Here is a 15,556-nt window from a genome sequence, read left to right as displayed (position 1 = left end):
AACCAAACCAATGAGTCAAATTGAAAAGAAATGTTTGTATGCATGGTGACATAAATAAAGTTAAATTATATAAGCCAAACCTACGTATTGACTGAGTAATATATTAATTTGTGTAATGTTTCATGCATTTATATTTATATGATACAGCTAAATTTTAACTAATGCTGCTTGGTACAAGCAGTGTAGGGAAGCTTACTTTTGAAATATAATAGTTTACAGAATACTAAATACTTTGTGAAAAAATATAATAAGTTATGTTACTATTTTGATTTCATCTTTAAAGCAATGCAACTCATTGCATTTGATTATTTTTTAATAACATTTCTAACAAATGTTTTAAACAGGGCAATAAAGCCAAAAAGACCTAAAACATGTGCAAGTGCAAAACAAGTGCATAAACATCAAATTTTGTCTTTGCTGAGCCACATTGTCCAAAAGAAGGCATTCCTGCATGGCAAAAAAGATGTAAATCAACAGAATTAATGTTTTATTCAACATATAAACTTTTTACTGAAAATGTTTACCGTTGTTTTGATTAGTAACTGTAATTTAATTACATGTCTTTGTAAAGTAATTGTGACTGAATACAATTACGTTTATTTTGTAATTGAATTACTTGGTTAACTGGTTACATGTACGCTTACTAGAAGTAACGTTGTATGTAACCAGTTATTCACCAACACTGGGTACAAGTATTTCTTGGGCTCCTGAGGTAATCTGTGATAATGATATACAATGTCATATAATACATGTATTTTTAAAATTACAAACATATTAGTTCGTCGGGCAACCTCCTTGTTTTGCCGAGACACCCAGTGTCCTCTGACACTCGTAGACACAACTTGCTGCAACCCCCTGCAGTTACAACTCTGGATGTGTGGGGGCGACAGAGCGCTCCAACTTCCGCCGAATCCGCCGTCGAAGAAGAAAACCGGCGCTGATTTTGAAGTTTGAAGAATGTGCAGATACTTTATCGAGCAGGTGTGGCTCTGCTGCTGCGGGAGTAAACTACTAACATCTACTTTTAACATCAGCTGTTGTGACATTACATATCAGTCACGCTTTCACAGGAAACATATTGCACAGGTAAATGCTTTATCTTTTTCTTAGTTCAGCGTAACTGTAGTTAGTTAAGTAAACACGGACGTGCTAATAGTGGTGTTAGCATACCGCTAGCGTCACCATACCGTAATAATGTTAAACCTGGAGCAGCAATAAAGAAGCTAACTCAGCTTGCGAGATTTGTTATTTAGTACAGAAACGTTGGAAATAAAGTCATGGCGAGGGCAAGTAGTTAACGTGAAAATAAGTAATATTTTTCCCCCTTTAGCTAATGAAAGTGTTTGTTTTATTTCCTACGTTTGAAGGTTAACCTAACGGTGCTAACATGAAACGCAGTGTCAGAAACAGGCTAATTCAACTTTCACAACAATGTAAAATGTCACTGAGATCCAAGTAGGCCAACATTAACTAACATTATCGTCCAACACACTCGTTTCTCCCTTCTAATCTAACTCGCAGCAGTGAGACATGATGGAGTCGTCCGTGGTGAACCTGTACAACCAGTTCCTGAGTCTGAGGGCCCAGGTGGACGGGCTGAATGAGGGCATTGAACCACGTAAGTTATTTCCACACGTTGTTTTGGTATGTGCCACTTCTTTACAAGGCTGTGAAAACACAATGGAGTTGCTTGTGTAGTCTTGGTGCAGTTCAGCTGGTTTGCTATGGCATTGTGCTAATTTTATTAGTGGTAATATTGGGTGCACTTTCATCTCAAAATGTGTTAGATGGTGCAATTAATTTTTTTCCACAGATGATGAATGCAGAAATCAGTGTTGAACTTTTGTGAGTAAAGGCTGACAGGGCTAGGACTAAAGGCATGCTGTTGAAACTGATGCTGCAGCCCAGAACACAAATGGGGGTTGAAACAGTTACTGGGGTGTTGTAAAAAATTTCCATTTCAATAGTCCGGATAATGTAGTCCATTTACATTTTAACTAACAGGAAAGCACTGTTACGCATTTGTCTCTTTATAGCAGAGCACTCTTTTTGTCTTTTTTGTTGTTCAGTTAATTCATAATAGCATATAGTGCACCGCAGCAATACAACAACCTCTTCTTCATTTTGTCTTATTCAGAGTTCCTCCAGATGGCTATGAACTTTGAGGAGTGCCGTAAGAAGTGGCTGCGAACAGGCGAGGACCTGGTGTCTTGTAAAGAGGTGCTGGCTAAAACAGAGACTGAGAGGGGGGCCCTGGAGGTCAAACTAAAGCATGCTCGCAACCAGGTGGATGTGGAGATCCGCCGGCGACAGAAGGCTGAGGCGGTGTATGAGAAGCTGGTTGGTGCAATGCTACTTGTGCTTAACACTCTGCATGGTTCATTATGACATAATTAGGAAACTGGAACAAGTAGAAAATCTTAAAGTTAATTTTCAGATAATGATATTGGCCGCTGCGAAGCTCACTTTTATCATTCACTGTATGTTAACATTTTTGTCCAGCTGGTGATTGTTCATTATAATAATAATAATGCATTTTATGCATTTGTCTGTGTTTCTCCCTTAATGGCCCTTTCTCTGTCACCCTGCTGTACTATCGGTGTAACAGGAACGTCAGCTACAGCTGATACGGGACCTACTTGTATCAGAGAACAACAGTAACAGTGTCCACCTGAGTGAGGAGCAGCGCTCTGCCCTCGCCTTCCTCAGTGCCCACTCCCAAGCAGCACAGGCCGCTAAGGGCAACCTCAACTCCAGTCGAAGGTCAGATCCTCCTTGTCTGGTTCTGAAACAGCTACTGGTGCAACATTTTTAAGACAGTGCTGATAAGAAAGTAATAATGATTTTAGGTGTTTATCTAAAAACTGGGCCTCATCCTTCCTTGAGCTTTCACTTATTAAGGGTATTTTATCACAGCACTTTATCTAGCAAGTAAATACATTGTCTATTATTGAAAAGGTGCAACATGTACACTCTGGAGAATTCAATATGTGAAATATAAGTTTGTGTATTAAAAACTTGTATCAGAACATTGTGTCATTCACCAGCTAGCCATTGACACGGGAAGGTCAAATGCTGACTGTAGTCTATTTTACAGGTTGACTACCATCGATGAATCAGCTTCCTTGCTGTCAGACATCAGCTATGACCAAACAGATGACTCTTTGGTATATTGACCTTTCTTAAAGGTTTTACTGTAGAACTTATGATTTGAGGATCAGATAGTGGGACAGCAGAGTTGGTTAAGTTCATTCAGTACTATGGTCTGTCTTTCCACTTTAGGATTGGGATTCCTCTGCATTGAAGACTGTGAGACTGCGGAAACGCCAGAAACGAGTGAGTCATGTCTTTGCTCATATTTTGAATATGTGCCTTCTTGAGTGCATTAACTATAAATAAGTTTTAATAGCATTTAAAAATGCAGTTAGTGGCTTGATTTGTGTGTTTCTGTGCATTAGCACAACTTTATTTTGCTATTTTGTGTTCAGTTTTCAGTTGCCAATCTAAAATTAAGCATTTCTGTACATTTCAATCCACAGCGTTCCTCCAGAAAACACTCTGAAGCTCCTCCACAGGCAATGAAGAAGCCACGCTCCACTGGGCGCACATCAGATAGGGTAATGCTGACCTCTACAGCTGAATGTAATACATAACACTAATGCTTGAAAAGTAGTTTGTCTGTAAAATGACTAGGTGATTTATTCTCTTATTTATTAATATCAGACATCTAAAATGGTGAAGAGAAAGTCAACATCAATATTATTATTATTTCTGCAAACCAATTAAAATCCCTATTGATCTGGTTAAAAGGAGCATTGAATTTTTTTTCTTTTTTTTTATGATTCAGATGAATGAGTCTATAGTGGCTAAGACCACCATCACTGTGCCGGTGAATGGTGGCGCTGTCGAGGCCGTCTCCACCATTGAAACTGTGCCGTACTGGACACGCAGCAGAAAGAGCAGTGAGAACTTTGAAGATCTTTTGTATTTTTTATTCTGCAGGACCTTATAAGAAAAAAAACCAAAAACTTTAATTCAACTGTAAAACTAATATATGCATAAAATTAATATTTTTGACAAATTAGTTTCTTCACTGGATTTCATGTTTTTTTACCAATATATGATTGTGTCTACAGTTGCTTCAGCATGGGGTGATACAACCACTACTGACCTATCTGAGACTGCCAGTGAGGCTCCCAGCACACCAGTGTCAGATTTCCCAGTCAAGCTACGAACCCCCAGAGCTAATAGAGGAGGAAAGAAGCACCAGTTCATCCCCAAAACAGTAAGACTCTATACTTATTGTTGTGGAAGTTAAGTGTTGTGGATTTAGACTGTATTATGTACTGTAAAACTGAGTTTGGTTTTAAAAAAATGCAGTTCCAGTACCAATACCAGTACCCTTAAAGTGATACTGATACTAATAAAGTAATTATTTGATGGATTTTTTCCAACTTCATTTGATACCCATTGTATGAAAGAAAGAATTAATTTATTCAAAAAGTCACCAGACACCACAGGTGTGTAGTACAACTGCGCTTTTGAACTTTTGGCTGCATCTCTGCACATTGAACTGAACTCTGTGAATACACCGCGTGCACCACACCGCAGACTGTATGAACTGTAGCTGCTGCAGTAGTGGGCCAATTACAAGTCACGTTAAATCAAGCAATACCTGCAGTGATTGGCTCAAAATTGGCTCAGGGTTCAAAAAGGATGGAATGTAGGCATGGTTTGCCTGGAGAAGTTTCAATACTAGTTGGCACTGGGTTATTTTGATTGATACCTTAAACGCATTGAGTACCATTTTCCAACTCTTATCTACTGGCATTAACACTGCAAGTCCATATCTACTCACCTTGGGCACTGTGTCCCCTCTATCATTAAGGTGATCAAGTCTGAGTTCTGTGTACCATGTGGAAGAAGAACAAAGTTTGGCAAGTTGTACCTTCGCTGCCAGGACTGCCGAGTTGTGACTCACCCAGAGTGTCGTGACTCCTGTCCCCTGCCCTGTAATCCCACAGCTGTTAGCACTCCCATCAAGAATACAGAGGTACATTTTTCTCATTGCTTTTTGGTACACTACACTTTTGCATTATTTTTTCAATATTTTAGACTTTATATTAACTTCAGTGTATTTTGTTTGCAGACCACCCTGGCTGACTTTGCTCCAGCCACCTCCCCAATGATCCCAGCTTTGGTTATCTACTGCATTAAGGAGATTGAACACAGAGGCCTACACGAGGTGAGGCAGACTTTATTAAAGTCCTTGTTTACTTGTCACCTTCATGTTATGCTCTGATCCTTTTTCCCTTGAGCGATTACAGTAGATAATTTCTCTCTAATTAGTTATCTCATTCAGTGGTGCGGTATCACAGGCAGCCAGACAATGAGAGCTGCTTTCTTTTATCTTTCCCTGGTCCCAGGTTGGCCTGTACAGAGTCTCTGGCCAGGAGCGCATGGTTAAAGAACTAAAGGAGAAGCTTATTAGAGGAAAGACTCTGCCTTCGCTTCACAAAGTGGACGACATTAACGTCATTACTGGTGTCCTCAAAGACTTCCTCAGAAACCTCCCAGAGCCACTGCTCACCTTCCACCTCAACAAAGTCTTCATGGAAACAGCTGGTGAGTTTTTGAGGCTTGTAGAATCACTTGCAGAAAACTGCCATTTATCTGCTTGAATGTGACATTATTTTTTTAAAACAAGCATTAAAATTGAGTGAATCAAGGAGCTATTAAATAACTGATGTTAATGGTTTTTTTTGTAGAAATCCAGGATGATGGCAACAGTCTCGCCATGCTGTATCAAGCCGTCAGTGAGCTGCCTCAACCCAACCGAGACACTCTGGCCTGCCTGATGATCCATCTGCAGAAGTAATTTTGACCACATTTACCAGTGCTAAGACAACCTTTGTGTTGTCCTATTCATACTCCCATCTGCTCCCATTACCTTCCACCCATAAGATAGGAGTGGTCAAATTCTTCAGTTTTATGTAAATGTTTCATTAAATGTTCTTAAATTTAAATTTGTGAGGTCTTAATTGCCACAATATTTTATCTAACTTAATTCAATTCTTATTGTCAGTGTGAGTCGTACATTTCTCATGTTATTTCTCAGTAAACCTAATTGTGTCTTTTTACTTTATACTTGCACTTACCTGTTGGCAAAATGTAGATTAACCTATCTCACTCAAAACAATATTCCTACCTAAAACCTACCTCTGCATGGGACCACATTTATTCTTTGTGTGCCTTTATACTTATCTGCAATACTTGAAAAAGAAAGGACTAAACTACTTGTAAGCCAGAAGGTCATTGTCTAAATTGTTTATCATTGTGCAGTACAGATCAACCTTTATTTTAGTTAAGGCTGTGAAATTTTCTATCCCTTTTATTTCCTAGGGTCTCTGAGTGTGTGGATACCAAGATGGATGTGAACAACTTGGCCAGAGTGTTTGGCCCTACTCTTGTGGGTCATGCTGTTCCTGACCCGGACCCTATGACCATCCTGAATGACACAAACAGGCAACCACGGGTGAGGAAAATGAGAAAAAAAGAATACATTACGGTCAGAGGATTAGTGTTGGTGTTGATAAAGTAGGGCTACAACTAATGATTATTTTTATTATTAATAAATCTGCCCATTTTATAAATTATTCCATTAATTGTTTTAACAAAATATGGTTAAAAAAAAAGTAAAACATCCTGCATGTATTTTCCCAGAGCCCAATTTCATTTTCAAATTTTTTGTTTCTATTAGATCAGACCAACAATCCAAAATCCAAAGCTATAAAGTTAATTATCATGTATGAGAAAGAAAAGCATTCAATTCCCACATTTAAGAAACATGAAATCAGACAGTGTTTGGCTTTTTTTTTCTGCTTAAAAAAAACCCCAATTCTTAAAATAATTGCCACTTAATTTTCCATTGATTTGCTAATGTATCAATCAACTAATCATTGCAGCTCTATAATAAAGTGGCACATAGTCAAAGTGTGAATGGATGTTGGTGCTTTGTTTACTTCAACTGCGTCTGTTCTTTAGATTCTGGTTTTGACTACAAATACTATTTTATTAATGTCTTTCTAGGTTGTAGAGCGCTTGCTCAGTATTCCAGCAAACTACTGGAGCCAGTTTGCTTATCCAGATAATATGGGTATGGACGATGTTCACCTCACTGGTACTCCAGATCCCAAAGGTAAATCACTTAAAGGGGATTATCAAGAATAAGACCTTCTCCAAGATGAATTACACAACATTAAGACAATGTGTTTTAATGAACTGTTTTTAAATAGACCACATGATATCACAAATACAAGATGAAAACCAACTTGAAATGTTTGTGCTGTTGTACTCAGCATCTTTGGTTGACAAATAAGAAAATTCAGCTGTGTTAAACTAAGGATGTGTTTAATTTATCTGTAGTGAGCATACTGGGACCAGTGACCACTCCAGAGCACCAGATGATGGCCAAAACACCCTCCTCCAGCTCACTGTCCCAGCGCATGAAGCAGACCCTCTCCAGCACTACCATGTAAGCTCACTCATACACTCACACACACTCTTACAATAAAAAGCTGGGCCATGTTTTTTCAAACATCACTTAAGCTTAATTTAGTTTTCTCTTCGCCAGGTTGTCACTGTAAATGAGAATTAGTTCTCCATAGACCTATCTGGTTAGATAAAAGATCAAATAAAATGAATAGAAATAGTCAGAACCTATCTTGTTAATTATCTCATTCTAGCTTTTTTGTCTTGATATGCATCAGTTACTCTGAGTCATCCTGACTGTGCTCAATTTGTGCTGAAGGTGTAGTCATGATATAACACTGATGCACTGGGGAAAAAATACAGTCTATAATGTTTTGTCTCCTCTTTATCATCAATAATAGATATGTTTATATAGTCACAATAAGTGTTTAATGATGTGTTGTCATCTTCTCATCTTAGAAATGGAAAAAAGTTCATTATCGAACATATTTATTCATAGTTTATGTTAAGGAAATTAACATTTGTTAACTGTCGGTCACTAAAATCTACGACCCTTAAGACTGGCTCCATTGTGAGCCACTGCACACTGCTGCTGCAAGGGAAAGAAAATGTGGAATGTTTCTGTATGATCTCTTTTCAAATTCTCACCTCTCCCCAAGAGGTCATTTACAGTTTTTCATTTCTAAAGGGGTTTATTAAACTAATGCCATTCCCCTGTCATGATAACTGGAAATGATAATGGTAATTTTATTCACAATAGGTCTTTTACACAAAGGACATTTTACTTGTAGGAAGAGCCCAGGTCTAAATAATAAAATTAAAGATGGCTGAATTCCATTTAGCTGCTTCAGTTTCAGGGTCCTGGCATTGTCTATGTTGAAAAGGCTTGAATTTTACATTGTGGGTACTATTTCTTTAAAAATGAATTAATAACAGATAATATTTAGGTTTAGACTGGAATTCACAATGTTTCACCTAAATGTAAATGTATGTATGTAAATCATGAATGTTTAACAGGCTGACGTAATGTAAGCGGGATGTAGACTGCGGGTATAAAGCCTGTTATTGGCCGCCTATTTCAGACGATAAGAGAAAATCCCAGTCGCTATGTGAAACTGTCGCATAGCCAGAAATATTTCAGCTCTTTGTTTAGCACGATGCATGAAATACAACCTCCGAGCAAGCAACCTACATGCTGAAACGTATTTTAATGCTGTGTGTGACGATTGCAAGGATTTAGCCTTTTAAATGCAAGCACTTACCTCCCCACCAAAACCATTTCCTTCCGGCCCTATTTTACAAGAGCACCATAGCTGCATCCTGGACTTAGCACCGCCAAAGATGATTGTGATTGGTTAAAGGAAATTCTAAGCATTTATTTTCCTTAGTGCTGAATTATGATGGGTTCAGCCAGACCTTTCTTTAGCGCTTGCACAGTGCGAGATACGTCTGGCTATGCAACACTATGTAGCCAGGTAACCGCTCATCTATAGGAGGCACTGTCTGAGACATGTCATATACCAGTGTCTTGTGTAAATGGCTTGACACTGACATGTAATGGCTCATGTTTATTGTAAAACACACAAATGTTGACACTGTGTGGGAAATGCATGTCGAATGTAAGTCTACAGCGGAAAGGCAGTTAAAAATCAGCTATCAAAATCCAGTCATAGAACTTAAGCTTTCAGATTTTAGGATAAGGCATTTAGTCATAAACAGCAGCTCATGATCAATTTTAGGTTTTAATAAACTAAAACATCCAAGCTCATGTCTGTTTTTATTAACAATCAAATTAAGCTAACTCCACATATCAAAAAATGGATTCCTCTTATTACCTCTAAACATTCAACTTGGCAGTTTTGCACTAAAATTTCTCTTACCAAGCTTAAAATTTGACTGTCTACCCCCCTAACCCCTGACCCCCATCCTTAGATTTGGGAACAAGAGCAAAGCATCCGCTGCCTCTAACCGCCAGGGCTTCTTCGCCTCTCCACAACTGAAGTAATGGGAAAGGAGGGGGAAAAAATCAGCCGTATTGTATTTCTGGGTTCCTCACCGCAATAACTGAGTCATATAATCATGTGGGAGAACTACTGTGCAATTTTATCATTTAACAGTTTATCACTGAGTTTTTTATTCAAGAATTTTATACTAGACTTTCTAACCAGATTCCTGCACATATGTTTGAGTTTGTTTTTATATCTTTTATTACTAATGATTTATTATTGACCAAACCTGTGGTGACATCTGTGTGATTGTAAATGGTTTGAAGGCTTTGACAAAGAAAAAATGTTCTAAACCAATTCAAGGATCATTATCTTCTGCTTTTTGTGTTTAACACTTAGGTTTGATGTTTGAAAGCTTGCATTCACTGTTGGTGGTGTTGGTCCATCTTTGGACCTGTGGTTGTAACCACATCGATGGGGGTGCTCTAGCACGTTAAATACGAAAGAAACCGAATTATTGGCCAGTGTCTCTTCTGTCCTCTGGCATTGGTTGCTTTGTCATTGTCCTGAAACTGACTTTTTTTCAGGATTTAACGTTTTGTTTTGTATTTATGTTTATTGTCTGCCATGACATATACCAATCATGACATTTTATATAGTTAAAACTGCAATGATAACACTGATACTGAATGGGAATTATATTGCATTTTGCACTGTGACAATCTGAGTAAATGAGTATTCGTACTGGGCATACTGGCCACTAGAGGCTACTGTTGCACCACTTTTGAAATACAAGCCTTAACCAATGAAGATTATCTACTGTATATTATGCACACAATCAGTCAGTATTACTGACCTTCACTGCAATCAGCAAATCATTAGGAAAACCATAAGTTATTCCTGTGACCTCGGGCAGTTCAGTCGGTATTTTCTCTCTCACAAGCCAGAGATCTGAGACTCAACATCTGTGTGGTTATCACAGATAAAATCTGGAGCTTTTTTAATTTATGAAAACAGATTTGCATGCTCACTCACTATTAAGTATTTGTATCCACAGTAGCTGCTTCTTGTACGGTTACCAATAACCATCAACAGTAATGAATGAGAAATTACGCCTTTTCTGAGGAAATTTCCTCTCTCCGCTCCTCTCACTTACCCCTTTTCTACCATATTTGGCTCTGCATCTTGAACCATTTCTGTTCAGGATTCTTGGGAACTCAGAGCTACCCAGCGAACCAGCTTGCATTTCCATCACTTTTGCGCAGAACTATTGTAATCAAGGATGTGCCATCAATGGAGGGTGTTGCACTATGCCCAACAGAAGTAAAGAGTAGTAGCAAAATTGCAGATTTCATTGATTACCTGCAACATTTTGTTCTGCTGTCACAGTTATATATTATATGGATTTACATCCAAAACAAGCATGAACGATCATTTATTAAACCACTGCATGCTCCTTTTTGCCTTGCGATTTCTCACTTGACTTTTCCGTGGCAGCTTTCCCCATCCTGTCTTTCCAACCTGTAGAATATGACACGCCCACTGATGTCCTCATGGTTGGCACTTCAGGTCAAGGAAACCAGCTATAGTTTGGATCCAACTTGGGGCCAACTTTTTGAGTTCTGACCCAATTATTTTGGTTGAAGTGCTCTGAACGTCTAAAAATTAGGTTCAACCAGAATGGAACCAGTTCCATAATGGTGGAGAAGGGATAACTCACCTTTTTTAGAAGCTCCAGATTTTGGTGTGATGACATCACAGTTTAACGTATTAGTTATCTAGAGAAGGAATGCTGACTAAAACTAATTCACAAAAATTTAACCTTTTTTTGCTTGCTAATTAGGAAATTGCATTGTTTGAGGTTGTAAGACTCTAGTAATATATTGTTTTATACATTTTGTACATTTATTCCATTATGTGGTTCTATTTCTCTACTGTAATGTGGTCTTTCTGATGAAGTTACTTTTCACCAAAGACATTATGGACTGAATGTTAACCGTCTTTGTCTTAGCTCAAATAAGATCACACAAAAGTCCACGATTGAGCTAAAAATAAAACATCAAAAGACTGGTTCTTTTGTCTCGGTGGGTGTTGTTCATGCATGGGGTGAGCGTGCGGGGTTAGTAACCCTGCAGAAATGAGGCCCTAGTGCATGTGAAGCTTACATTTAGGATGAGTTAGTTTTGTTACCAGCAATTCAACCTAAAAGAAACCCTCTTACACCTGGACATGGATTAGTGTTAACCTATTAACTGTGAGTGTGTTATTAATGTCCGATTCACGCAGCCTAAAACCTTCATGTTTAACACTCTTCATCTTAATTTTCCTGCTGGATACTGAATGTTGGCTATTGTTATTCAAGATCTTCAGTGAAAGAGAAAAAAGCACAGCGTCAGTTATTCCAAAGCCGATGTGGCACTGAATGATAATGCAATTTGGCTCATTGTTCCAATAGTCATTACAGCTATTTCCATAATCTATTGAGCTGAGTGGGCAGGCGATGACATCCAACATTGTTATGAATTAAAGCAAGGATCATTTATACATCTTATAGTTATTCCATTAACAGTTACTGTGGAGAGTGCTAAGCCAGGCTGAACCCATTGACATACATTTTGTATGGCCTCATTCAATACAGAGCTTCAACAACACACGAGGCCCTTTGAGATCTGAGCCCAGCTGTTTGGGGGAGAAATGAAAATATGGTGTGCAGAGTTCATCCAAATGAGTTTGTGCTCGCTTCCTTCCTTTCTTTCTCTCTCACTAGCGCACAAAGAGCTGTGAACGACTGCGGAGAAGACCCTCGGAAAATGTTTGAATTTCAAATCAACATTAATAGTTCATTAGCCTGAAATAAGGTCTCCTGTGTGTCGATCTGTCCTCTCATCGGGGGATTGTGTGTTTATTTATGCTGTACGGTGGAGCATACGCTCGGCGGCTGCAGACATCAAACAGCTGGCTGTGTACAGTGTGTCTCTGTAGCTCCATATTCCAGCATGCCCCAGTGTGCAGTGATAGAGCTCCACTCTGCTGTGGGACCAGCGAGGGCCAAATGAGTAACTAGTCCAATTAAGAGCTCTTAAATAAATTACAATGTAAGCTGGTAAACACACAACAACAACAGCGCTATTTAATTCCTCTATTTATAGAGTGACCTGCAGGCAGTGATGCCACAGGAGCTATAAGTATCTCTGGAAGCAAAATACAATCAATACATTATTCAATTCATAGTGTTTCCTTATCGCTGTTATTGACTGATTGAAAAAACAGTGTGTCAAGCTCTTGCCGTGTAGCATGTTGTGGGTGTCTGCAGCGTTGCCTGCTTGAGCTAAGGGTCAATAATGTCCACACCTCAGAGATGTCAAGTCAATAACTGCCAGTCAGAATCAACCCAGCTGATCATGTATCTAATCAATACATTCGAGCAAAAAGCCATATTAACGACCAGTCAAATAGTTCCTGCATGTTTCGTTTGACTGTATGTACATTTGCTACATAAAACACGGTGTTTTACATATTTTGTCTCTAGCTGGAGGGCATTTTGCAGTTTCTGCTGTGCTGTTGTTGAACCTGCTTACTATTTTTAGAAGATTTTCCTGCTGGATTTGGCTCAGCATCACACAGATTTGAGTTTGAAAACACATCACAATGGGCAGGGGAGAAGCAGCCGTTTGTCAGGTTTAGAGAATTAAAGGAATAGTTTGTAAGATTTAGGGAGATTTAGTGGAATCCAGTGGTTAGGATTGCAAATTGCAACCAGCTGAAACTACTCATTAGAATTCCTTTTGTTCAGGGCGGCTGTGGCTCAGGAGGTAGAGCGGGTTGCCCATGAATTGGAATATGAGCGGTTCAATCCCCAGCTTTTCCAGTTTGCATGTTGATGTGGGCGAGATACTGAACCCCAAATTGCTCCCGATGGCTGTTCCATCAGTTTGTGTATCAAACACAGAGTAGCACTTTGTACAGTAGCCTCGACTACCAGCGTGCAAATGAGTGTGCGAATGGGTGAATGTGACTCGTAAAAGCAATTTGAGTAGTGGTACGACTAGAAAGGCGCTATATAAATGCAAGTCCAGGTTCATTCAGGAGGTTTTTACTGGGAGTCAAATTATCCACAGATGTTTCTTCCTCTCCAAAACAAGGTCAGGTGATTAGAAATGGTAAAAACACTGAATTAAGCAGTTTCATGTTACAAATCAGGCTTTCTCCAATGCTGTTTGGCATGCCGGCGACAGGCTGCTGGCCTATCACCTGCTTATGTGTGCTAACCTTTTCTGTCTGGTAACTCAATAATACAGACATTCAGGGGGACTTTACTAGGAGACAAATAATTCGCAAAGGGCTTTTCCCTTTCTAAAACAACCGGAGCTAGTGATTTAAATGCTTAAAACATTGAATAAAGCAGTTTCACATTTAAAAAAATCAGTATTTTTCCAACACTAGTCACTGAAGGGCTGTTGACCGATAGGAAACATGAATGGCCCTATCTAGAGCCAGCGTTTGGTTTGTCCTTTCTGGGCTACTGTAGAAACATGACGTACAACATGGCAATATCTGTAATATTGCAATATCTGTACCCGCTTCATATGTAAATAGAAACTGCTCTGAGATAATGAAAACAACATCCCTTTTTTCAGATGATTATACACTAAAGAAAATGTACTTAATGTATTCTATTTCAGCCAGTATATCCCCCTAATGCCGACACACTGGACCTTTAAGTGTAATGCTGCAAATTTATAAACACGAGGACCAGGACTGACATTCCTTAGCAGGCTAAGCATGTGCTTGAAAAGTGGTCCTCCAGATTTGTTTCTGACACTGTTTTCAGTGAATTATGTGACAGATTGTGTGATCAATATGCTTTCCATTTGGTGAATTAAACATACAGTGCTGAAATACCAAACTGCGTCCTGCACTAGGCCTATAACAGCCCTGAAAAACAAGACAAGAGTCATTGTCCAATCTACACCCACCTAAAGCCAGTGAGTTTTTTAACTGCAAATAATTGTATGGCTTGTTGGCTTTCAGTGCTCTCGCTCTCTCGCTCTATCTCTTCTTCCCTCGTTCCTTCTGTTTTTTTTCCTCCCCCTCTCCACCCCTCCTTTGAATCGAACCGCCGTCTTAGCTGGCTACCATGCGTGGTCGATACCTTGTTACCACAGAGAAATCAATTATCTCGACCAAGCAGCAGGGGAAAGAGGCAATAATGAAAGAATGCTCCTCCTTCCCAGACGATGGCCGTGGTCATTAAATATGAATTTATCATTGGCTGAGGAGATTTATGGAGCGAGATGTGGGCCCCGAGTTCACGCTCTCTTTACAGCATAAGTTCAAAGTCTGGTTACAAATTAGTGTAAACTAAATGGCTAACAGGTTGTCAGGCTCATGATGATGTGTGTCTGAAAGCTTAAACAGAACGTGATTATTTCAGTCACTGACATCTGGATGCAACTGACACAAAGATGTGACATTAAACTGTCCCTTTAAAATACCCACACAACATAGGCATGCCTTCACATGACAAGAATGTCTTTATACATGTGATGACACACCTTTGACTGGCCTCTGAGGGGGGATAAAGGATGATTAAACACACTAAAATGGTTCAGCACAGGTAGTGTATACTGAGAGCATGAGATGCCACCACATTTATAGATGATGCAGGCTCTTCAATTTGATGTCTGAGCGTACCTCACTCAGGTGACAGTGGAGATAGCTGATAGGAAGGTGGGCATGCCAACCATACCTGCCCGTTTGTCTCTGTAATGAGCCATTTTGACGACTTGTCTGACAGCTGCTGGTAGAAGTGGGTAAAATGCCCTCACACCGCTACCACCACTACAGCCGGAGAAAAAGAAAAAGTGCAAATGAGTGAGAGAGACGGAGGAGGACGGAGCGCAGAGGGAAAAATGTGTAATTCGGGCTTGCTCTTAAGACAGCAATAAATTCCATTTTAATGGGGCACCACAAGCAGTAGCAGGCACTCAGCAGTCTTGTGTTTGATGCCAAATTGTGCAGAATAAACAGATTTGCTGTGCAGCTGGTCCAAACACACACTTTCTCTCTCTGACTCCCCCACCACCACCACCACCACCACACACACACACACACACACA

At 39.4% G+C, this 15,556-nt stretch overlaps 1 protein-coding gene across 1 annotated transcript; it reads left to right on the top strand.

Moving 5' to 3' along the window:
- Positions 1-929: 929 nt before the first annotated feature.
- LOC121961499 (rac GTPase-activating protein 1-like) lies at positions 930-11,510 on the top strand. The gene is made up of 17 exons (XM_088085779.1): positions 930-1,086; positions 1,522-1,618; positions 2,138-2,340; positions 2,609-2,763; positions 3,098-3,167; positions 3,283-3,336; positions 3,540-3,617; positions 3,848-3,962; positions 4,137-4,285; positions 4,889-5,053; positions 5,150-5,245; positions 5,427-5,625; positions 5,769-5,874; positions 6,403-6,535; positions 7,090-7,198; positions 7,426-7,534; positions 9,424-11,510. The coding sequence occupies exons 2-17, from the start codon at positions 1,531-1,533 to the stop codon at positions 9,494-9,496; spliced, it is 1,902 nt and encodes a 633-aa protein (XP_087941905.1). The 5' UTR covers positions 930-1,086; positions 1,522-1,530; the 3' UTR covers positions 9,497-11,510.
- Positions 11,511-15,556: the final 4,046 nt, after the last annotated feature.

The sequence above is a fragment of the Plectropomus leopardus genome, chromosome 2, assembly GCF_026936395.1.
Source record: "Plectropomus leopardus strain MGB_pleo_1.0 chromosome 2, ASM2693639v1, whole genome shotgun sequence".
Lineage (NCBI taxonomy): Eukaryota > Metazoa > Chordata > Actinopteri > Perciformes > Serranidae > Plectropomus > Plectropomus leopardus.
This window is presented reverse-complemented; position numbering and strand designations above follow the sequence as displayed.